At 36.0% G+C, this 26,759-nt stretch overlaps 1 protein-coding gene across 1 annotated transcript in view; it reads right to left on the reverse strand.

Moving 5' to 3' along the window:
• The window catches only part of STPG2 (sperm tail PG-rich repeat containing 2), a 351,046-nt gene that overhangs the window by 119,418 nt on the left and 204,869 nt on the right, over nt 1-26,759 (reverse strand). Inside the window, exon 9 of the mRNA XM_007184172.2 lies at nt 2,293-2,452. Within this exon, the coding sequence (XP_007184234.2) occupies nt 2,293-2,452 (160 nt within the window). The remainder of the gene's footprint in view (nt 1-2,292; nt 2,453-26,759) is intronic.

Genomic DNA, 26,759 nt, shown 5'->3' on the forward strand with positions numbered 1-26,759 from the left:
AACAGGACAAATAGAAGTTAATCTTCAATTACCAAAACAAAGCATGGATATTAATTAAATTGGCCCTGGTCACTTATTAAATCTATGTTAGAGGCATATTTTGGACTGTATACCTTAAGATAGCAGATTAAGTTCAAAAGAATGAATTCTATAATTATCACAGTATCTACATATGTCAGAGGAAATCAGATTTCATAATCATCGCATCAGGTAATAGCTTCAGAAGTCCATATGTTTTTCTCTAATGTGTTGATTATAGAGGCATGTGGGATTTCTGCTATAATTTATCTTAATTATAGGCTACTTTAAGATGCAGGATGGCAAACTTAATGAAGTATTGGCTTATTGTGATAAACTCTTTTCATTTAGCAAGCTGGCCAATTTACAGTTGTATAGTGACTTTGACAGTCCATATGTCTTTGACTTCCAAATAATATCTGTCTTCATAATGGAGATATTTCCCTGTCCCAAATTCTTTCAGAAGCTAGTGTTGGCTTGGCATTAAGGAGAAACATGTTTCATATTATAATAAGATTTTATACTTCTAAGGAGCTTCAGCGGTTCTGAAAATGACTTTGAAATATAGTCTTATTAATCTTTAGTATTCTCATGAGAGCCAAGTAGGTGGCAAATATTATCTCAATTTTGTAAAATAGAAACTAATGAAACAATTAGTGAATTTACTTGCCCTAGGCTAAATACTGAAGCAATGAAAAGTCAGAGTGCCAATCCTGGAACTCAACTGAAGCTCTTACTATGCATTGCATCTATAATAATTTTTATGGAGACGAGAGTAAAGGCAAAGAGAAAAAAAAATCTTCAGAAAATATGAAGATCAATCTAATCTACTTTAAGAGACTCTGGAATAGATATTGTTACTTGATTGATTGTGCTTGGTCACGGTGACAGTGATAGTACCTGAACTTCAAAGAACTAATTTCCCTGCCCCACTTCTGGGTGACCACATAATGAGTGTGGTCAGAAACATAGTAAAGGGATTTGAATTCTACTTCAAAACAAAGCTAACCTGACAAAATCAACAATGGTACAATAATTCAAGAGAAGAAAAAGAAAATAAGAAAAGCTAAATTTGGACTTAAAATGGACCTTTAAAAGTTGGTAATATACTTGATTCCTGAAAGACAGTGAAAAATAAAGCAAGTCTCTATGGATCTCAGGGTCTCCCAAGTATGCTTATTTGCTTGACCCATCGTATTCTTCCGCTTTGATTTTTCATTTAAAAACTCCATTCTGTTTCATTTTTTTCTCTTCATAGTCTCATAAAGATTCATTACAGGGCTTCCCTGGTGGCGCAGTGGTTGAGAATCTGCCTGCCAGTGCAGGGGACACGGGTTCGAGCCCTGGTCTGGGAAGATCCCACATGCCGCGGAGCAACTGGGCCCGTGAGCCACAGCTGCTGAGCCTGCGCGTCTGGAGCTTGTGCTCCGCAACAAGAGAGGCCGCGATGGTGAGAGGCCCGCGCACCGCGATGAAGAGTGGCCCCCACTTGCCGCAACTGGAGAAAGCCCTCGCACAGAAACGAAGACCCAACACAGCCATAAATAAATAAATAAATAAATAAATAAACCCAAAGTTAAAAAAAAAAAAAAGGATATGAGGTAACTTTAAGAAAAAAAAAAGATTCATTACAACAGTTTGGTTATTTAGTGGCAATACATTTGTAAATTGCTGTTGAAAACGCTTGTTCCTATTCTTTATCTGATTCTCTTGTGTGAAATAATCTACTTACCGGTTCATTTTCATTATCAGGGAAAGTTATTTCATTCTATTTTAGTACAAAAATGCCATTACTAGTAGCTGAACTAATCCCAATTTTAAAAATCAAAATTATTTTTGGAATTTCAACCCCTCAAATAAATGTTTACCTTTTATATAGCTGCTTTCTTAATACTTGAGGAAAATTAAAATAATTCCATGAGACTGGCATGATATATATCTTGTATACAACTGATTTTCCACATCAGTAGTTATTTCTCCTCTAACAACTATAGCATATTAAGAGTTTGGTTTTTTCCTCTAATAGGATATGACATTAGCTTTAGTAAAATCAGTAAAATTGTCTTTGGTAACATTAAAAGACATAAAACTCCAAACAAATCTTCTTACAGTTGAAAAAACATCTAAAACCTTTCACTAAATAAGCGGTTATTTTTTTGTCCTGCACACTTAAAAGAGACATGATAAATGTAAATGTATGTTTACAATTGTCTATTTTAATAAGGAAACCTTAGATTTTGTTCCCATTTCTTTAAAAAGACAGTCTACACTTACCTGGCCCATCATTCATTTTGTCCAGGCACCGAGGAGTTGCGCTAAGAAACGAGGCATGTTTTATTCTAGCCACCAAACTACGAGGTGGCATGTACTTATGCTGAACTTGAGACATCTCATATGATTTTTGAACATCATAGGTGCCTGGTGCTGGAACATCCTGAAACAAATTTCAATGGACTAGCATAAACATATAAAAAATTTCCAAAAACATATAGCATATGTCACACTAAGCAATGGTAATAGAAAATATGAAAATTTTCTTTAATTAGCCATTAAAAATAGAAATTTAAAAGAGTATCCCTAAATCTATGCCCTCCTTAAATTCACTTGTCAAAAATTTAAGATAAAATAAACAGAATTATGAAGTATAGGTTCACATTCTTAAAAAAAATAGCCTTCATAATATAGATCAAACTCTAATTTTCAAATTTCATAATGAAAATCAAATTTTATACAGAAATGAGAGCAGTGGTTATTTGTTTTCTTAAGCAGCAAAACTATTCCTGCTTAACTGTCCTATGTGAGCACACCTTACTTATTCTACAAATGAGACTGCTTATTTCATTTTAATAGATTTCAATTAAGTTAAAAGGCTTCCCCTTTCATCACTTATGGCTCTTTACGTGCTCTACAGTTATATTAACATTTTTAATCAACATAAACCACACAGATATTAATAACCACAATAATAATTCTAAACTAAATTAAATCAAAAATATCATATATTTGTTGCACAATTAATGCCTGGAAACCATTAGCTAATTACCTCAATGGAAACTTATAAAACTCATTTTCTTCAAATTATTTTAAAACATAACATATTATATATATAACAAATCTGTTCATCTGTATTATGTATAAAGACCAAACTTTTTAAGTTTTAATGATTTTCTGGCAGGCAGGAGACTTGTATTGTGGCTAAGGGTAGAGACTCTAGCACTAGACATCTTTGGGTCCACATATCTGCTCCTTACTTGCTGTGGGACCCTAAGAGAGCTACTTAACCTCTGTGATCCTCCGTGTCCTCATCTGTAAGTGGGGAAACTATAAAATTTATATCGTATGTCATTGAGTTGCTGTGAGGATTAAATGAGTTAAAACAAGTAAAATACTTAGATTAGTTCCTGATTCTACAAAAGGGTTAGCTAATCTTACTATTCTACAAAAGCTAATTTCAACGTAAAAAACAAGACTGAACAATCAGGGTCTAGACCAACAGAGAAGAATTTTAATGTTTCAAATAATTCAAACAAATTTGGATACTGAGAAAGCAAACTTTTGAAGTCCATCTAGGAGCCATACTTTATAAAACATACGTTCTCTTGTTCCTTATATCCCTATTATCACCCTCAAGCACAAGCCAACAACATTATCTTCCACTTCCAAAGAATCACTAAATACGGTAAAAGTACTGATCATGACTAGCGGAGGAGATTCTTACATGAAACCCCATGTTTCTGGTTTAAGTACTGTGTCAAACACAAATGCCACAATCTATAAGTCAACTAAGAAATGTCAACAGCTGTTTGCTTCTTGTCTGCATTAGGAGTACATTTAGTAAAGGTAGGCGGAGGATAAGCCACAGAAGCAATAGCTCCAAAGATGACTTCTGGACCTTTCGGGGCTGCTTCTGTGGTATGTGAAGGGAAAGTAGAAGAGAGCACAAAAGCACAAAGAAATCATGAGAACACAATGTACTCCGAGTATTTAGGAAAGCTTTACAAAGATCTTGATTATCCCTACTACGCATTTTCGTTTTCTTAGCAGAAGCTGTTATTGTTCTTGCTTCCCTTAGCACCCTGCCTGGAGTCAACACCTAGTCCCTCTTCCAGTGCCTAGCCTAGATATGACTGACGGGTTTCGCTGCTGCCACACAGGAACCTTTTCTTTTTTTTTTTCTTTTTTAATGGCTTGAGGAAAAAGTAAGTAACTGCACAAGTGATCAGTTTTCTTCAACAATAGTGTGTTCCCCTCTAGAAAACTTCGTCAAACTAGCTACCCTAAATTTCATTAGATTCACTGGCTCCTCTACCAAGTGAAAATATACTACCCTCATCATGACCACATCTTTTTATAGCATTTTTATGCTTCTCTGAAAACTTATTCCCTACCTGTGTCCTTTACTGATGTTTCTAGGCTCTTCTTACTCATCTTCAACTCTCATTTTATCTGACCAAGAGGTTAATATGTCAAATAAATTTTCTAGGCATTAATTAATTCCTAGGATTAGTAAGACAAATCTGAAACCCTGTTTAAAAGCAATAACTTAAACAATACCTATATATAGTACTTTACATACCATTTCAGGGAAAAATAGTATGTATAGATAAGATCATCAAATTTCTGTTGGTGATCCTTTGTACATCACAGAAAACAGAGAAGGCACATGATGAGTGGATATAATAGACATTTTTCACACCTTTTTTTTAACCCAGTACTTGAATCCTGTTCCTGTGTTTGGGAAATTCCACATGCTTTGCAGCAGAATCTGAGTCCCAGCATAAAAACCAAAATCACCTGACCCTCATCTTCCTGGTCTAATTTTAAAAAGCTAGGACATGAATCTAGGTCACAGGCTCAAATGCCAGCCTTTCAACTGGCAGCCAGTTATTCAAAAAGACACAGAACATTAAAAATTCCATTTTAGATTTATTTTATTTATTTTTTAGTTTAAAGAAGCTGAATTTTTTAAAAAATTCTATTCTAGTGGTGGCACTGATAGAACTAGCAGTTATGTTCCCAGAGGCAACAGTGGGAGGACAAACTGAAAGAGCAATTAGAGACTGAGGGAAAATGCCATAAAATGATGAAATAAAAGCTATGTCTCAATGCAAATTAAAGTTAAGTCTAAGGTGTCTTGACCTCTTCATCTGGAAAACCAGGACCCTACCTAAAAATGACATAAATAATCATAGAATTAAAATAATTGATGTATGCAAAATTCTTAGAATGGTATCTGTAAAACAATTAATAAACAAAAACCTCAATTAAATATAGTCAGAAGATCAGAAGGGAGAGCTCTCAAACCATGGGACAACAGCAGAGCCCAAGAGGAAGAAGAAAGACCCTCTTCTTTCCTGGCAAGGACTCAGCCAATGAAATGCCATGGACTCTGTTTTCTATAGCCCTCCTAACTTCCCTTTTCCTTTCTGTAAAAGTGTTCTCCTTCCCTTGCCCTGCAGGGACTTGCACGTGGCTCACCATGGTTGCAGACACCAAACTGCAATTCTCTGCTGATCTCAGATAAACTCATCTTAGCTGGAGAAATATCTGGCAGTCTATTTGTTCAGATCAACATACCTGATACATGCACTAGTATTTGCTTTCAATGCCATCATCATCATTATTAGCATTATTATTTCTATTAGTTGTGGGACTACATGAAACCCTCAGTGATAACTCCCTTTCCTGCAGAAAGATACCAACAGGATATTTGAAAGGAAAGCTCTGAGTATTTTAAGCCCCAAACAAACAAACAACAACAACAAAATCCAAAGTAGTTAAGTTGCTGGGAATCACATGAAGACAGTGAATCAGGCAGTAAAAAAAAAAAAATCACTGGTGGCAACCAACTTCAAAGGAAGGCAGGTCATCCTGTTTGTATTTTGGAAAAAACCTTTCCCATACTCTGTGGTTTTATTCAACCATGTTAAGTTGAGTTGAAGCCCATGCACAATTCCCCATGCCCAGAACCCTTATATTAACCACTTAAAATCCAAGCCTAACTGACCTGGAGCCCCAAAGACCAGCTCCTCATTTCAAAAAATTCAGTATTTTTCCCATCCCTGTTCCCTGCCATTTTGACATGTGAAATTTCATATACTCTCTAACCTTGGACATATTAAACTGCATGTATGCTCTTATCTTCCAAAACTCTAATTACCAAACACCAACAATTAAACCCCCCAGGCCCAGCAAGAAATGGAGCATTTGATCACTGAGTTGTCTCCCAAGATGTATGCACAATGCAAATAAAGACTGAACTCAAGTTTTAGCCTCAAAATAAATTTTCCTTTTACCATGCTACGGTAAAGGACTTAGGGATGTCTTTACTTCACATTTCATTTTTTAATGATACTTTCACTGGATACAGAATTCTTGGTTGACTTGCTTTTCTCTCAGCATTATGAATATGTCATTTCACTGATTTTTGGCCTCCATTACATTCTTTTTTTTTTTTAAGAGTTTTTTTTTTTTTTTGGTTGCGTCAGGTCTTAGCTGCTGCATGCGGGATCTTCGTTGAGGCAAGCGGGCTCTTTGTTGCAGTGTGTGGGCTTCTCTCTAGTTGTAGCATGCAGGTTTTCTCTTCTCTAGTTGTGGCATGCGGGCTGCAGGGCGCCTGGGCTCAGTAGTTGTGGCGTGCGGGTTCCAGAGTGCGTGGGCTCTGTAGTTTGCAGCACACAGGCTCTCAAGTTGAGGCACGTGAGCTCAGTAGTTGTGGCATGCAGGCTTAGTTGCCCTGTGGCATGTGGGATCTTAGTTCCCCAGCTGGGGATCAAACCCATGTCCCCCACACTGTAAGGCAGATTCTTTATTACTGGACCACCAGGGAAGTCCCAGCCTCCATTATTTCTGACGAGAAGTTCATGATCATATTATTTCCACTGTATGTAATAAATTGTTTTTCACTTTCAAGATGTTCTCTTTGTTTTGGTTTTCAGCAGTTTGACTATGATATGTCTAAGAGTGTGTTCTCTTTATAGTTATCTTACTTAGCAGTTCACTGAACTTCCTGGATTTGTATATTCATGTTTTTCATTAATTTTGCAAAGTTTTCAGCTATCTTTTCTTCAAATGTTTTTCTGCCCCTTTCTTTCTCACCTCCCCTTCTGAGACTATCATTACATATATGTTGGAATATGTGACATTGACCCAAAGGTCTCTGAAACTGTTCATTTTGTTCAATCTTTTTTTCTTTTTTCTTCAGATTTAATGGTTTCTATCGAGCTATTATTTAGTTCACTGATTCTGTCTTCTGTCATCTCAAATCTGCTATTGAGTCCAACTGGTGAATTTTTCATGTGCATTATCGTACTTTATAATTTTGGAATTCTTTTTTGTTTCTTTTGCTTGCTTGCCTGCTTGTTTCTATTTCTTTTTTGAGATTTCCTATCGTCTAACTCAGTATATTTTACTTCAGTTATTTAAACATAAGTTCCCTTGATTCTTTGAATATATTTATGGTGGCTGCTTTGAAATCTTCATCCGTTTGATACAATGTCTAATCTTACCAGAGTAGGTTTCTTATACTCCCCCTGAGTATGAAATGTACTTACCTGATATTTGCATATCTAATAAGTTTTGCTTGAAAAATAGACATTTTAGATAATATATTAAGTCTGGATTATATTTTTCTTTAGTAAGGACTGTTGTCCATGTTGTCTTGAGTTTTCAAATTTATTAAGAAAAAAAAATTATCTGTTCATTGCTTCAAGAATCTGCAGAAATGTCCTTTACATTTTTGATATTTGTTATTTTTGCCATTTCTCATTTTTTTCTTGATCAGTAACATCACAAGGTGGTCAACTCTATTCTGTCTTTTAAAGATAGATCTATACAGATAAATAAAATAGAATAGGTTTATTTTTATTTTTGAATTTGTCTGTTTCTCCCTGTAGTTTTGTCAATATTTGCTGTATATATTTGTGGAGCTGTGCATAAAAATTTTTAATTATCATATTATGGTAAATTAAATTTTTAAAAATGTTAAGTGAGAGTGACTGTTTATTTCTAAATCGCATTTTGTCTTAACATGTTTTATCTGTAATTAAAGTAGCTATTCCAGCATTTCCACCAATGAGTAGGTTTTGATAAATCATTGTTACTTTTCAAAAATGGTAAAATGTTAAAATCATAATTTTAAAGATATAAGAGATCTGTGAAAGCAAAGAGGATTTTATGTACTAAATTCAAAAATGGGGAAAGCCCTTCTAATGTGAGTTTACCCTGCAAGCTGCTCTCTTCTAAATGGGCTCTTAGCAAGTCAGGGCAAGAGCTAAAGATTAGGTTTTTCATAGGCAGACAGATTATTCTAAGGAAAAGAACTATCAAAGGTCACACAGTCTATCATAAGGGACTGAAGACTAGGGGAGACCAAATTCAAAGGTCACACAGTCTATCATAAGGGACTGAAGACTAGGGGAGACCAAATTCATTACTGGTTCTTTATGATGGACTATTTGCTGTGTGCTAGAACAGGCAAAAGAACAGAAGTCTAGGTTGAAGAGACAGAATAAAATTTGCCGTCTTCTGATGCTTAGGGGCCAAAGTCACACTAGAACAAGGGCTGGCAACAGAGTACAAGCCTCTTTCTCAAGATATTTGCCAGGTCTTGAACCCGAATGCCATAGGAAGCTAAAGAGTAAGCTGAAAATTTGTAAAGGGTAGGACTTCCTGGGAGAAAAAAAGAGACCCTCAGGCACTCAACCAAAAACTCAGAAGGGCAACATGAAGAGGATGCAGAGCCACAAAGGCAGAGTGGAATCTCAGTCTTCCTGTGCTTAGTAGACAAACTCTCACCAGCAGGACGAGTCCACAGCGATATAGCAGGTCTAATAATAATAGCTATGTGAGAGAAATTCATATACTTTACAAGAGTTAACATCCTAGGCAACTAAACCAGAACTACTTCTTACAAGAAATAACTGTTCTTCCATTTCTGCTTCCAGTAAGGTATATATGTATACACACATAACATACACACACACAATGCTAGGTAGCATGATTTAGTAAATCATTAATTATGATTTGGGCTAAAATTTATTTATTTGGGGGGTAACTCATTCTAGCTGTTATTTCATAGCTAAGTATATTCTGGTCTAAAATTTTAGTTTAAAATCCCAAATATATAATTATTAAAAAGTCACTTAGAGCTTCTTTTATGATGAAGCTTGTCAACTTAATGAAGTAACTTAAGAAGACTTGAAGGATACTTTCAATCAAAGCTTCAAATCAAAATCTTTAATCAAATATATATGGTGAAAAAAATTATAGGCCATAAATGTAGTGAAGTTTGCCTGAATATGCAGAAAACTTTGATTAAAGCAATTTACCAATATGTTTATCCAAGTTGTTTAATTTTGGATTTACAGAGAAGAAAGGCATCTCAGATGATAATCAAATTATCTTTGTTCTGCATATTGCAAATTATAATTACAAACACGTTACCCTTGCCATTTTTCAGCATTCCTAATATTCATCATTCTAAACATATACCTCTTTAAATATATGACTTAGAAAAGAATGTTATTTTAGAAATAAAAATATTTTAATATAGATGTGACATAATGTTAATTGTAAGTGATAGTCTAAAATAGGAAGTATGGATTTCATTTTCTGTATTCTCCCAGCACAGTGAAAAAGACCCTTTATCCTAATGCTGATTTACAAAAGAAACTACAATTGTCAGCTATACCATGATACTTCAAGGCCCAGTAAAGAATAACAAAAACTGCTGATGGACAAAATCATGTAGGCAATAAAACCATTAATTTCACCTGATTTCTCCAACATAACATTATACAATTCACATTTAAATCACAAATTTCTAGTTGTTTGCTGTACATTTCCACATCATTATTCTCACGTAGTCTTAAGATAAAACTCATTATCTTCCCTTCCCCAACTACCTAACCATCTATCTTTTCTCACCTGCCTACAATAATTCCTCATCTAGCAAGGACTGAAAATAGAAAGCTGGCTCTCACGTTTCTTCACCCTTCTCCCCCATATCTAAAAATCAACGCTCTCTTTCCTTTACTACCAAAAAGATCCTGGTAAGTGCTCTAAAATACTACTTGACAACTGTATTAACTGCCTCTTTAACCTTTACGTCTTTCAGTCTCAAATCACTGGCATCCCAGTAGCAAATAAGTTATTGTACTTAGACATGACAGACATCTGCTGGAAGCATTCATTGGCTCCTGAGTGTCTATGGGAAAAAATTCAGGAGATTCTCCTTGGTATGCAAAGCCTTTTTAAATTGTGAAGGCAGTTTTACAATTTTAAAGCTCAGTTAAAATGGAACATCGTCCATGAAGCATTCTTGATCACTCTAGCTAGAATTGATATCCTCTATTTTTTAATTCTTCTATTACTTATAGTTTATATAGACACATGAACATATAAAAAGCATTATGCATTATACATTAAACAAATACACCATATCTACTTGAATATTCCTTTCTTTGTCAATATAAGAGAAGAAAGAGAATAAAGCCACCTGATGAGAAGGAAGGCAAGGTTTCCGCAGAAAGGATTCTATGTACCCTACGTATTTGCAGATTAATTTTTCTTTTATTCTCTCAAATTAAAGAAAACTGACAGTAGGAATACAGGAGCCTAGGGGATCCCCAATAACACTGGGAATCTAGGCCATTTCATGCTTTCTGTTTTACCATACTTAGATTGTGACCCTCATCCTAACGTTCTCAAGATTTTAGCCATAGCATTCTCATTTCGGAAATGAAGAGAAAGAACAAAAGGCAAAAATTGTGTTTAACAGCTGAAACACTTTCCAAGAGGAACTTTCCTAGAAGCCAAACCAGTAACTTTTGCTTTCTTCCCATTGGTTAAAACTGTGTCAAATAACCATTCTATAGCTATAAGGGAACTTTAAGTAGTTGTTTTACCTGGGAATGTTGTTCTTCTAAATAAAATTGGGTTCTGTTAGAAAGAAAGAAAAAGAATAAAGACGGGGTAGGCAGCTAGTAATCTCAGTCATAATAGCTGCCTTTGAGGGCACTAGAACCATAAAAAATTAACTCATTTCTAGAATACTATCGGGATATTAGACTATATAAAAAGCTATTTTGACCCATGGCTTATTAACTTTGTTGTCTAATTCTTGCTCATCCTTTGGGTCTCAAATCTTCCCTGAATCCATTTGCTCTTGCAATAGGCTTTCAGAACACACAGCTCTTAACTTTGTAGCCATTGTTACATTTGCAATTAAACAAGTCTTTAATTATTTTTTTAATATCATTCATTCCCATAGAAAGGTAAGCTTCTTGAAGGTTCAGGAAGCATCTGTTTTGTTCATCATTGTATCCTCAATGATGGCAAGTGCCTGGCACACAGTAAGTGATCAATGAACATTTTTTTAATCAATGAGTAGATCTATGGGCTAATGAATGAGTGAATGAATCTATGAGTATCTGTCTACCTCGAAGCTTTCCCTCTCATGTGTGGCCTTATCACTGAGTTTCCCCATAAAAGTAGGGCTGACACTATGCCACGAAAGTATTTTCAACCCCTACAGTGCTTAAATTTGCCTCACATATAAGCAGTTCTTTATAAAATGTCTGTTGTGTAAAACTGTTCAAGTATACTGCTTTCCCTAAAGATGCTCCAGTTTCTGGCAAAGACAAACGTAATTTATAATCTCAGCAATGATGCAGAAGTATGGATATTTTCATTCAAACTGATCAAGGACTAACTTTCACAAAATCATTACAGTGTGTCTCCAGGTAGTTAAATTTGATTAATATTTTATGTGAGATCTATTTCTTTCTCTTTGCTATCAAAAAAGTAGACTTTTACTTTTGATGCTTGAGCTTTTCATGATTACCTTTGACACTGGTTTTACAGAAAAAAATGTATATCTCATCAGATTAAAGTAAAACATGTGAATAGAAATGGCCTTTCTCTTCCTGTAAATGCTAATGCTACTGAGTTATGGGAAAAGCATAGATTATTACTAGTTATACTAGCTCTGATTGACAAGATACCATTTCTTCAGTTTTATCAATTCAACAAAAATCCAAAAGTAAATTATTTTATAACTTGAATGTGAAAGGGAAGAAAGTTAATGTAAATGATTCTTTAAAAAGAACATAATTGCTCCCAGAGCCAGTTGAACAGATTTGGATAAGACACTAAAAATCATCTTTAAACTTAGAAAACTTACAAGAGGTAAAATCTGAATGTGATTTGTGAGGGAAGTGTAATTTGAATAACAGAGTTGTGAAAATTGTTCATTAACCCTAGAGAAATATCTAAAAGAAAGAGTCCTGGGACTTCCCTGGCAGTCCAGTGGTTAAGACTCCAAGCTCCCAATGCAGGGGGCATGGGTTCGATCCCTGGTCGGGGAACTAAGATCCCACATGCCGCAGGGAACGGCCAAAAAAAGAAAGAAAGAATCCAATCAATTTGTTATATTTAAACTTTGTGAACTCATATAACCCTTATTATCATCTACTTATGCTCGGTATGGCAAGGATTACCCATTGTATAAAAAGAGGAATCATTTCAAGGTAGTGCTACTGAAATACCTTAGAACTTGAAGTCAGAATTGCTGGGTTGTATTCACAACCTTATTATTAGCTTCAAGAAGGCCCTCAAAGATCTCACCCACTCATCCAAACCCCTCCCACCATAATGCATGCTGAAGGTCATGTTCAGAAATATTTAGCGGGTCACTGTGCAGGAAACATGTCTTTTTCTCTTCTCTTCTTATGAGATTGGCAGTAGACGAGTCATAGAACTATTCATGTTTGGAAGTTGCCTCCACCATCCATAGCAAGCTACGAGTGGGCAGAATGATCCAGGCTGACTTCCGGTAAGCTATAAATATCTTAGCATCCCATTACCTACTCCAAAAATAATTACGGTTATATCTAGACAGAGAAGAGTAAAGATGATGAGAGAGGGGAATAAACTATGAAAAAGATGAAAAGAGAGAAGAGAAAGCAAGGTGACTAAGAAAAAGAAGGTACAGAATAGGAAATAAAGATTGTCTAGACAGAGAGAGAGAGGGTGAGATAAGGAGCTCTGGTAATGTTAACCATACACAAAAATAACATTTTATGACACATCAGTTGTAGATCTCAATGTCAAAAGACAAATTTATACAGCTGAAATTCTGGAAGCCCAATTATTCTCCCCTAACGTTCCTATAAATATCTTTCCTGATTAATGAAATATATTTTAAATATCCTGTCTTCTTCCAGATCTATGGTGCTTATGTGACACTAAACAATTGTTCAGGTTATCTTATATTTGGTGACAAATTTAGTAGCACATTTCTTAGTAACACTAAATGTTTGTTGATTGAGTAGATAAAGAAACAAAACAAGCAAAATTGAAATTAGATGAAAGGGCCTCAAGGGTGCTATTGCTATTTTCCAGAGTCATGCATATAAAGATTACAGTCATATAAATACATCCAAAATATTATTTAATTTCATGAGGAGTCAAGAAAATGATGATCTAAAATAAAAATGTTAATAGCCTTATTTCTTCCTTTCCCTTCTTTTAAAGAATTTGATACACTGTTTCCTCTATAAAGAAAATGCTACTTAAGTGATACTATTTTTAAATTCTACCCTAACACACAATTGTAAAGCAATTATACTCCAATAAAGATGTTAAATCAATCAATCAATCAATCAATAAATGCTACCCTATCTTATAGCCTACAAACAAAAATTTACTGCGTCTTTACTAAGCACTGGCCTTAGTATACACCAGTAGTAAAGATTATGGACTCTGAAGCTGTGTTGTCTGACGTCAAGCCCTGGCTTGGTATTTTTGCTAACCATATGACTATGGGTAAATCATGTGTCAAAATTTCCTCATCCATAAAATAGGTATAAGAATGATAGTTCCCACCTGTTAGTGTTCTTATAAGGATAAATGAGTTAATATATGTGCAATACAGAGTGCCAGGCACATAGGTGAGCACTACTTGAACAACATTTAGTAATTATTATATTTCATTATAAATTTTAAGTTCCTAATATCTCATGTATTTAGGTAGCACTTGATTTTTTCCCAAATAACTACTACAAATACTATTTGAAAGTAATATATTCTTCAATGTCATAAATAAATTTAATTTTAGAACATGCAGTTAAAAAAAAATCAGTGTATCTATTTCACATGACAAAATGTACAAACACTGACATGGTATTGTAACTTGCTTATGGGTCAAATTTAACAAGTATCTATATTAGACAGAAAAAAAAAACAGCACAAAAGCCTCTATCATTTATTAACATTACTGAGGAAGTGTCATGCTAAAATAATATTGTTTTAAGCTTTCCCATGCATTTTAGGGTGTCACTTATTGAACAATTTTAAGTGTCTTTGTTATAGTTATTGCGAATCTACATTTTAATATATTAAAGAAAATGTAAATTTTCTAGTCCCAGGTTCTAGTTTTGTGAAACACAAATATTTTCAATACCTTAAAGATATGACTACCTTGAGAAGCCTAAATTTCTGATTTATAAAATCCATAGTCCATATTAATACCTGTACAATAAAAGACGAGGTCAACTAAGCACATAAAAAAGCATGTGAAGGGCTTCCCTGGTGGCGCAGTGGTTGAGAGTCCACCTGCCAACGCAGGGGACACGGGTTCGATCCCTGGTCCGAGAGGATCCCACATGCCGCAGAGCAACTAAGCCTGTGCACCACAACTACTGAGCCTGCGCTCTAGAGCCCACAAGCTACAGCTACTGAGCCTGTGTGCCACAACTGCTGAAGCCTGAGCGCCTGGAGCCCGTGCTCTGCAAAGAGAAGCCACCACAATTAGAAGCCAGTGCACTGCAATGGAGAGAAGCCCACGCACAGCAACGAAGACCCAACACAGCCAAAAATAAATAAATAAAATAAATAAATTTATTAAAAAAAAAAAAGCATGTGAAAAAGAAGACAAGTGTAAGAGAAATAAAAGTTTGTGATTTCAGTTTGGAAAAGCATCTGATTATCATCTCTCATGAAGTCACTCCAGATTTTCCAGGGAACTGGAAAGAATAGAAAAGAAAGAAAAATATAATAAAATAAAAGCAAAATGAATTTAAAAAGTCAATAAACCAGAAGAGAAGAGGAATATCTGATAACTTAAATCATATGGTCCTGAATAGCAAACAAAAATTGGTAGACAATACTTACTTTGTTTACTTGAAATAAATAATACCAATTCTCATAAACAGAGAAGAGATACTGTATCCTGTCTCCACTGTCTCTTCCTGGCTCAGAGACCTAAAACCTATATCACACAAACTGTGTGATAATGTATGGCTCATCCTTGATGCAATCTTTGATACAATCAGGTATTGTTTTATTTTCCCTTCCCAATCACTACATTCCTGAATTTTAAATAACGTTCTCACTGTAAAAGTTTGAAATATAAAGTAAAAAAGAAAGTCCCTCTCCCACTAACCTGCACAGTCCCACTTGCCAAAGATCACTCCCATATTATTCTACTGTAGTACTTCAGCCAGTCTTTACTGATGATCACTTAACTCATGTCCACTTTTGCATTGTTACAGACAGTGACATAATAAATGAAAACATGTATATTTTATGTACTTCTATGCAAATGTCTATAAAATAAATTCCAGAAAAACTGAATTGTTAAGGCAAGGGATATGCATAATTTAACCTTTGGTTGAAATTATCAAGTAGCTTCAGAAAGGTTTTATCAATTTAAGCTCTCCGAATAGTGTATGTGTTTCCCCTACCCTTGACAACACTATTATCTTTTAAAAAATCTCCCAAATGAGAAAATATATTTCCTTTTTAAAAAACTGTATTTCTTAATTTCAAGTGAATTTGAGCAGCTTTTCAAGGATCTATTAGATATTTATACCTCATTTTGTAATTGAGTTCTTCATCCTTTTGCTTTGTTTTATGAACTCTTGCATATTAAAAAAAAAGACGCTTTGTCTTCTCTAAGTGTTTAAAATATTATTCCTAACTTATAATTTGCCCTTTGTATTTATAGCATCTGTTATATGGTTTGGAAATTTTCAGAGCTTTCTTTATTTCCAATAAGGTGTTTTGGAGTACTTTTTATTTAGTTTTGCTATAGTAAAGTGTTCGACTTCTTGAAGTTGCATTTACCTGATGTTTCTATTTTATAGTTCCTATTTCATGCTTTGTTCAAAAAGCCCTTTGGAATCAAGGATTATTTTTTAATCCAAATTTTTCTTCAATTTAACATTTAAATCTTTAATAAAAATTTTGCTTTATAAGAAAAGTAACCAACTTATGTTCCTATAACTATTTGAAACTTGTCCCTCTCAAGTTATACAAGTAACCAATAGACAATAGGGAAACCAGCCACTGGACATGGCATTTGTAGGAACAACCATCATAAAAGCAAAACATTACAGTCAGGGATAGAGAGAAAATATTCTGTTAGTAGTGCTTAGCACTGTAGTTTTCCAGGAACTCCACAGGTTCAAAGTACTTTAAAAAATAGGCTGGGGAGGTGAAGGGATGGTAGGAATTTAATCTGGCAGAGTTGCTCTAGAAAAATGCCTACTAGTCATTGAAAGTTGATCAATATAAATATAAATCAACTTGAATGACAGCGGTAGCTTAGATGATCAACCATAAATCAATTCCATAGTAAGCAGGGTTAAAAGAAAGCCACAAACCCTAAATGTTGATGTATAGTGCGTTTAGATTGTTTTTTCCTTATTTGAGATGTTTAAAATGTATGGCAGCATGTGAGATTGATAGGACATGATGGTAAGTGTGAAAGTCTTATTCTGTTATTCTCTGTTTCCAGAGGTTTGAAATATTTCCTAAACCAAAGATTTAAAATGGTGTGTGGAGAGACCTTCAAGATGGCGGAGGAGTAAGACGTGGAGATTACCTTCTTCCCCACAAATACATCAGAAATATATCTACATGTAGAACAACTCCTACAGAACGCCTACTGAACTCTGGCAGAAGACCTCAGACTTCCCAAAAGGCAAGACACTCCCCACGCACCTGGGTAGGGCAAAAGAAAAAAGGAAAAACAGAGACAAAAGAATAGGGATGGGACCTGCACCTCTGGGAGGGAGCTGTGAATGAGGAAAAGTTTCCACACACTAGGAAGCTCCTTCACTGGCAGAGACGGGGATGGAGGGGGGTGGGGAAGCTTCAGAGACACAGAGGAGAGCGCAGCAACAAGGGTGCAGAGGGCAAAGTAGAGAGATTCCCACACAGAGGATTGGTGCCGACCAGCACTCACCAGCCCGAGAGGCTTGTCTGCTCACCCACTGGGGCATGCGGGGGCTGGGAGCTGAGGCTCGGGCTTCGGAGTTCAGATTGCAGGGAGAGGACTGGGGTTGGCTGTGTGAACACAGCCTGAAGGGGGCTAGTGCACCACAGCTAGCCGAGAGGGAGTCCGGGAAAAAGTCTGGACTTGCCTAAAAGGCAAGAGGCCATTGTTTCGGGGTGTGCAAGGAGAGGGGATTCAGAGAACTGCCTAAATGAGCTCCAGAAATGGGTGCGAGTCGCAGCTATCAGCATGGACCCCAGAGACGGGCATGAAATGCTAACGTTGCTGCTGCCGTCACCAAGAAGCCTGTGTGCAAGCACAGGTCACTATCCACACCTCCCCTCCCAGAAGCCTGTGCAGCCCACCACTGCCAGGGTCCCGTGATCCAGGGACAACTTCCCTGGGAGAACACACAGCACACCTCATGCTGGTACAACGTCATGCTGGCCTCTGCCACCACAGGCTCGCCCTGCATTCCATACCCCTCCCTTGCCCCGGCCTGAGTGAGCCAGAGCCCCTAATCAGCTGCTACTTTAACCCCGTCCTGTCTGAGTGGGGAACAGAGGCCCTCAGGCGACCTACACGCAGAGGTGGGGCCAAATCCAAAGCTGAACCCCAGGAGCTGTGCAAACAAAGAAGAGAAAGGGAAATCTCTCCCAGCAGCCTCAGGGGCAGTGGATTAAATCTCCATAATCAACCTGATGTAGCCTGCAGCTCTGGAATACCTGAATAGACAACGAATCACCCCAAAATTGAGGCAGTGGACACTGGGAGCAGCTGTAGACTTGGGGATTGCTTTCTGCATCTAATTTGTTTCTGGTTTTATGTTTATCTTAGCTTTTAGAGTTTAGAGTTTACTAGTATTTAGTATTCAGTATTTATCTTAGTATTTAGAGTTTATTATTATTGGTAGATTTGTTTAGTGATTTGGTTACTCTCTACCTTTTTTTTTTATACATAGATATATTTTTTTTCCTTTTTCTGTTTTGTGAGTGTATATGTGTATGCTTCTTTGTGTGATTTTGTCTGTACAGCTTTGTTTTTACCATTGGTCCTAGGGTGCTGTCTGTATTTTTTTTTTTTTTTTAGTAGAGATTTAGCATTTGTTATCATTGGTGGATGTGTTTTGTGGTTTGGTTGCTCACTTCTTTCTTTCTTTTTATTACTTTTTAATTTTTTATATTTTTAATAATTTCTTTAAATTTTTTATTTTAATAATTTTTATTTATTTATTGTTCTTTCTTTCTTTCCTTTTTTCCCCCTTTCCTTCTGAGCCATGTGGCTGACAGGGTCTTGGTGCTCTGGCCGGGTGTCAGGCCTGTGCCTCTGAGGTGGGAGAGCCAAGTTCAGGACATTGGTCCACCAGAGACCTCTTGCTCCACGTAATATCAAACAGCGAAGCTCTCCCAGAGACCTCCATCTCAACACTAAGACCCAGCTCCACTCAATAACTAGCAAGCTACAGTGCTGGACACCCTATGCCAAACAACTAGCAAGATAGGAACACAACCCCACCCATTATCACAGAGGGTGCCTAAAATCATACTAAGTTCACAGACACCCCAAAACACATCACCGGATGTGGTCCTGCCCACCAGAAAGACAAGATCCAGCATCATCCACCAGAACACAGGCACCAGTCCCCTCCACCAGGAAGCCTACACAACCCATCAAACCAACCTTACCCACGGGTCACAGACACTAAAAACAACAGGAACTACGAACCTGCAGCCTGCAAAAAGGAGACCCAAACACAGTAAGAGAAGCAAAATGAGAAGACAGAGAAGCACACAGCAGATGAAGGAGCAAGGTACAAACCCACCAGACCAAACAAATGAAGAGGAAATAGGCAGCCTACCTGAAAAAGAACTCAGAGTAATGATAGTAAAAATGATCCAAAATCCTGGAAATAGAGAGGAGAAAATACGAGAAACGTTTAACAAGGACCTAGAAGAACTAAAGAGCAAACAAACAATGACGAACAACACAATAAATGAAATTAAAAATTCTCTAGAAGGAATCAATAGCAGAATGACTGTGGCAGAAGAACAGATAAATGACCTGGAAGATAAAATGGTTCAAATAACTACCACAGAGCAGAATAAAGAAAAAAGAATGAAAAGAATTGAAGACACTCTCAGAGAACACTAGGACAATATTAAACGCACCAACATTTGAATTATAGGGGTACCAGAAAAAGAACAGAAAAAGAAAGGGACTGAGAAAACATTTCAAGAGATTATATTTGAAAACTTCCCTAATATGGGAAAGGAAATAGTCAATCAACTCCAGGAAGTGCAGAGAGTCCCATACAGGATAAATCCAAGGAGAAACACGTCAAGACACATATTAATCAAAGTACCAAAAGTTAAATACAAACAAAAAATATTAAAAGCAGCAAGGGAAAAGCAACAAATAACATACAAGGGAATCCCCATAAGGTTAACAGCTGATCTTTCAGCATAAACTCTGCAAGCCAGAAGGGAGTGGCAGGACATATTTAAAATGATGAAAGGGAAAAAACTACAACCAAGATTACTCTAACCAGCAAGGATCTCATTCAGATTCAACAGAGAAATTAAAACCTTTACAGACAAGCAAACGCAAAGAGAATTCAGCACCAGCAAACCAGCTTTACAACAAATGCTAAAGGACCTTCTCTAGGCAGGAAACACAAGAGAAGGAAGAGACCTACAACAACAAACCCAAAACAATTAAGAAAATGGTAATAGGAACATACATATCCATAACTACCTTAAATGTAAATGGATTAAATGCTCCAAACAAAAGACACAGACTGGCTGAATGGATACAAAAACAAGACCCGTTTATATGCTGCCTACAAGAGACCAGGGGATGGAAAAAGATATTCCTAACAAATGGAAATCAAAAGAAATCTGGAGTAGCAATTCTCATATCCAACAAAATAGACTTAAAAATAAAGACTATTACAAGAGACAAAGAAGAACACTACATAGTGATCAAGGGATCAATCCAAGAAGAAGATATAACAGTTGTAAATATTTATGCATCCAACATAGGAGCACCTCAGTACATAAGGCAAATGCTAAGAGCCATAAAAGGGGAAATCGACAGTACCACAATCACAGTAGGGGACTTAAACACCCCATTTTCACCTATGGACAGATCATCCAAAATGAAAACAAATAAGGAAACCCAAGCTTTAAATGATACATTAAACAAGTTGGACTTAATTGATATTTATAGGACATTCCATCCAAAAACAGCAGAATACACTTTCTTCTCAAGTGCTCATGGAAGATTCTCCAGGATAGATCATATCTTGGGTCACAAATCAAGCCTTGGTAAATTTAAGAAAATTGCAATTGTATCAAGTATCTTTTCCAACCACAACAGTATGAGACTAGGTATCAATTACAGGAAAAAACCTGGCAAAAATACAAACGCATGGAGGCTAAACAATACACTACTTAAAAACCAAGAGATCACTGAAGGAACCAAAGAGGAAAGCAAAAAATACCTAGAAACAAATGACAATGAAAACACGATGACCCAAAACCTATACGATACAGCAAAAGCAGTTCTAAGAGGGAAGTTTATAGCAATACAATCTTACCTCAAGAGACAAGAAGCATCTCAAATAAACAACTTAATTTTACACCTAAAGCAATTAGAGAAAGAAGAACAAAAAAAAACCCCAAAGTTAGCAGAAGGAAAGCAATCATAAAGATCAGATCAGAAATGAATGAAAAAGAAATGAAGGAAATGATAACAAAGATCAATAAAACTAAAAGCTGGTTCTTTGAGAAGATAAACAAACTTGATAAACCATTAGCCAGACTCATCAAGAAAAAAAGGGAGAAGACTCAAATCAACAGAATTAGAAATGAAAAAGGAGAAGTAACAACTGACACTGCAGAAATACAAAGGATCATGAGAGATTACGACAAGCAACTATATATCAATAAAATGGACAACCTAGAAAAATGGACAAATTCTTAGAAAAGCACAACCTTCCAAGACTAAACCAGGAAGAAATAGAAAAAAAACAGACCAAACACAAGCACTGAAATTGAAACTGTGATTAAAAATCTTCCAACAAAAAAAGCCCAGGACCAGATGGCTTCACAGGCGAATTCTATCAAACATTTAGAAAAGAGCTAACACCTATCCTTCTGAAACTCTTCCAAAATACAGCAGAGGGAGGAACACTCCCAAACTCAGTCTATGAGGCCACCATCACCCTGATACTAAAACCAGACAAAGATGTCACAAAGAAAGAAAACTGCAGGCCAATATCACTGATGAACATAGATGCAAAAATCCTCAACAAAATACTAGCAAATAGAATCCAACAGCACATTGAAAGGATCATACATGATCATACATGATCAAGTGGGGCTTATCCCACTTGATAAGGTGCAAGGATTCATCAATATACACAAATCAATCAATGTGATAAACCATATTAACAATTTGAAAGAGAAAAACCATATGATCATCACATTAGATGCAGAAAAAGCTTTTGACAAAATTCAACACCCATTTATGATAAAAACCCTCCAGAAGGTAGGCATAGAGGGAACTTACATCAACATAATAAAGGCCATATATGACAAACCCACAGACAACATTGTTCTCAATGGTGAAAAACTGAAACCATTTCCTCTAAAATCAGAAACAAGACAAGGTTGTCCATGCTCGCTGTTATTATTCAACACAGTTTTGGAAGTTTTAGCCACAGCAATCAGAGAAGAAACAGAAATAAAAGGAATCCAAATCGGAAAAGAAGAAGTAAAGCTGTCACTGTTTGCAGATGACATGATACTATGCACAGAGAATCCTAAAGATGCTAGCAGAAAACTACTAGAGCTAATCAATGAATTTGGTAAAGTAGCAGATTACAAAATTAATGCACAGAAATCTCTTGCATTCCTATACACTAATGATGAAAAATCTGAAAGAGAAATCAAGGAAACACTTCCATTTACCATTGCAATTAAAAGAATAAAATACCTAGGAATAAACCTACCTACGGAGACAAAAGACCTGTATGCAGAAAACTATAAGACACTGCAGAAAGAAATTAAAGGTGATACATAGGGCTTCCCTGGTGGCGCAGTGGTTGAGCGTCTGCCTGCTAATGCAGGGGACACGGGTTCGGGCCCTGGTCTGGGAGGATCCCACGTGCCGCGGAGCAGCTGGGCCCGTGAGCCACAACTACTGAGCCTGCGCGTCTGGAGCCTGTGCCCCACAACGGGAGGGGCTGCGATGGTGAGAGGCCCACGCACCGCGATGAAGAGCGGTCCCTGCACCGCGATGAAGAGTGGCCCCCACTTGCCATAACTAGAGAAAGCCCTCGCACGAACCAAAGACCCAACACAGCCAAAAATAAAGAAATAAATAAATAAAGTAGCTATTAAAAAAAAAATTAAAAAAAAAAAAAGGTGATACAAACAGATGGAGAGATATACCATGTTCTTGGATTGGAATAATCAACATTGTGAAAATGGCTATACTACCCAAAAGCAATCTACAGATTCAATGCAATCCCTATCAAACTACCAATGGCATTTTTCACAGAACTAGAACAAAAATTTCACAATTTGTATGGAAACACAAAAGACCCCAAACAGCCAAAGCAATCTTGAGAAAGAAAAACAGAGCTGGAGGAATCAGGCTCCCTGACTTCAGACTATACTACAAAGCTACAGTAATCAAGACAGTATGGTACTGGCACAAAAAAAGAAATATAGACCAATGGAACAGGATAGAAAGCCCAGAGATAAACCCACGCACATATGATCACCTTATCTTTGATAAAGGAGGCAAGAATATACAGTGGAGAAAAGACAGTCTCTTCAATAAGTGGTGCTGGGAAAACAGGACAGCTACATGTAAAAGAATGAAATTAGAACACTCCCTAACACCATACACAAAAATAAACTCAAACTGGATTAAAAGTCCTAAATGTAAGGCCAGACACTATAAAACTCTTAGAGGAAAACATAGGCAGAACACTCTATGACATAAATCACAGCAAGATCCTTTCTGACTCACCTCCTAGGGAAATGGAAATAAAAACAAAAATAAACAAACGGGACCTAATGAAACTTAAAAGCTTTTGCACAGCAAAGGAAACCATAAACAAGATGAAAAGACAACCCTCAGAATGGCAGAAAATATTTGCAAATGAAGCAACTGACAAAGAATTAATCTCCAAAATTTACAAGCAGCTCATGCAGCTCAATATCAAAACAACAAACAACCCAATCCAAAAATGGGCAGAAGACCTCCAAAGAAGATATACAGGTTGCCAACAAACACATGAAAGGATGCTCAACATCATTAATCATTAGAGATGTGCAAATCAAAACTATAATGAGATATCATCTCACATAGGTCAGAATGGCCATCATCAAAAAATCTACAAACAATAAATGCTGGAGAGGGTGTGGAGAAAAGGGAACACTCTTGCACTCTTGGTGGGAATCTAAATTGATACAGCCACTATGGAGAACAGTATGGAGGTTCCTTAAAAAACTAAAAACAGAAGTACCATACGACTCAGCAATCCCACTACTGGGCATATACCCTGAGAAAACCATAGTTCAAAAAGAGTCATGTACCACAATGTTCATTGCAGCTCTATTTACAATCGCCAGGACATGGAAGCAACCTAAGTGTCCATCGACAGATGAATGGATCAAGAAGAAGTGGCACATGTATACAATGGAATATTACTCAGCCATAGAAAGAAACGAAATTGAGTTATTTGTAGTGAGGTGGATGGACCTAGAGTCTGTCATACAGAGTGAAGTAAGTCAGAAAGAGAAAAACAAATACTGTATGCTAACACATATATATGGAATCTAAGAAAAAAAAAAAAAAGGTCATGAAGAACCTAGGGGCAAGATGGCAATAAAGACACAGACCTACTAGAGAATGGACTTGAGGATATGGGGAGGGGGAAGGGTAAGCTGTGTCAAAGTGAGAAAGTGGCATGGACATATATACACTACCAAATGTAAAATAGAGTGCTAGTGGGAAGCAGCCGCATAGCACAGGGAGATCAGCTTGGTGCTTTGTGACCACCTAGAGGTGTGGGATAGGGAGGGTGGGAGGGAGGGAGATGGAAGAGTGAAGAGATATGGGAACTTATGTATATGTGTAACTGATTCACTTTGTTATAAAGCAGAAACTAACACACCACTGTAAGGCAATCATACTCCAATAAAGATGTTAAAAAAAAAACAGTCAACCTCTTTTGCAATGAAGAAATTTACTTCATAAAGTAAAAGCAAATATCAAAAGTAAACTCTATCCTCTCATCAGTCAAAATAAAGGAGTCATTTTAAAACTGTGAACATGTGAAATGAAAATTAGTTATTTAAAACTCCACTGGAAACACTTTATGAAACCCGTTAGTCCCTGGGGTTACCAATTCATGCAATGATCATCTTAATAACTTATTTTTGTTTGTCATTAATGTGTTTTTCTCTTTATTTTTATAACATAGATCTATTTGTTATCTCCCTAAGTAATTTTTTGCAACTTTGTTAACGTATACTTGACATACAGAAAACTTCACATATTTAAACTGTACAATTTGACAAGTTTTGGCATGTCATCTGCATGAAATAATCACAACAATTATGATAATAAACATTTTTTTTCCATCCTCCAAAATTTTGTGTTTCTTTGTTACCCTACCTTCTATCCACCCTACCTTCTACCCACATTCACATGTAAACTCTGATCTACTCTCTGTGACTATATGTTACTTTCCACTTCTACAATTTTATATAAATAGAATCATATATTGTATAATGTTTTGTTTCTAGCTTCCTTCACACAGTATGATTTTAAGATTCACCATGTTCTTGTGTATATCTGTATTTCATTCATTTAAATTTCCGAGTAATATTACATTTTATGGCTATCCTAGTCTGCTTATTATTCACTAGCTGATGAACATTTGGGCTGTTTCCAGTTTGGGGTTAATAATACTGGTTTTGGTTAATAACACTGCCATAAACATTCACATACATACCTCCCATTTCTCTTGAATAAATACCTGGGAGTAGAATGTCTGGGTCAATGGCAAGTGAATTTTAAACTTTTGGACTTTTGAAGGAAATGCCAAACTGCTTTCCAAAGTGGCTGTACATGATTATCTCCTTACAAACTTACTTATATTGCAACTACATCGATCTTGGTATATATATTTTCTCTGAAGGGCAGAAACCTTTAAAATGCTTAGCTAAGAAAAAAAGATCAGAACCTAATGACTTTTAAGGAAAAAGTGAAAAAAATTGAGAATTCATCATGACATTAAAGTATAGGTAGAATATACATATAAATGGAAAAAGGAATTGTCCCAGATAATATAAAAAATACAAATCATATTCCTCAGAATTTCTTTTTAAAGGCATTAATTCTACTTTTGGATGAAGTTCTTCCAGAGGAAAGATCATAGTTATCTTTATATCCCAAATACTATCACAGTGATTGGAACACATCAAGGTCATAATAGTGTTAATCATGAACTTAGATGAGCTAATAAAGGAGACAAATGGACAGAAATTATAATATGTATAAAATATTAAGAACTTATAAGATAAAATGTTTTATACCACAACTGGGCTCTAATATATCATTTGTCTTACTTCTATTTCCTAGCATTAAGTCTTCAGACCAAAACTGTTTTGTCTTTAACTTCAGTCTTGTAAATATACAACAAAATTTTATTAAAATATTTGATATGACACATTAGAAAGAGAATGACAACTGAAAAAAAATAAATAAAAGACACTTTGAGAAACAACCTTATATAGAAGATAAAGAAAGAAATTACATAAGAATGAAAGTAAAAAGTTAACTTCATTAAAAATTTAGCTGATACACAGTTCATCTATTTCACTGTGGTAAGCCATCAAAATAATTATGATTCCATGAATGCAATCTAATCTCAGGCGAAAACGAAAAAGTCTGTCTTCCAATTAGCATGTTAGTGGGACTTGCCTAATTAAATCAGTTGAATACAAGTAGAAGAAAAGCCCCCTAAGTGTGCACTATGAGACTCATATGAAGAAACAGATGTAATCATGAATTTACAATGCACATTAGGAAATTGTTGGCAAGTGTTTAATATGTGATCTTTTGTTCTTTGTATAGAGCAAATCAAAGGTATAGGAAAGGTCTTAAACCCTAGGGAAATGCTGAAATGTGCAAATTCAGATTTTAAAAATCTACTCTGTTAAAGCTTCTTTTATAATTAAGCAATGATGTCTTAAAAGCATACTTCTAGAATTGGATGTGGGACCATAAAAATGGGTAAATTAATTTTCTAAATATAAACACCATATTAGAAGGTAATTAGAAAGTCCTCAGAGATATTTATCATTAAGTTACATGCTGCTTCCTTTGTCTTCCACTGTGTAGGGAACTGCTTTACTTGTCTTTAAATATCTTTTCC

The sequence above is a fragment of the Balaenoptera acutorostrata genome, chromosome 5, assembly GCF_949987535.1.
Source record: "Balaenoptera acutorostrata chromosome 5, mBalAcu1.1, whole genome shotgun sequence".
In the NCBI taxonomy this organism is placed as follows: domain Eukaryota; kingdom Metazoa; phylum Chordata; class Mammalia; order Artiodactyla; family Balaenopteridae; genus Balaenoptera; species Balaenoptera acutorostrata.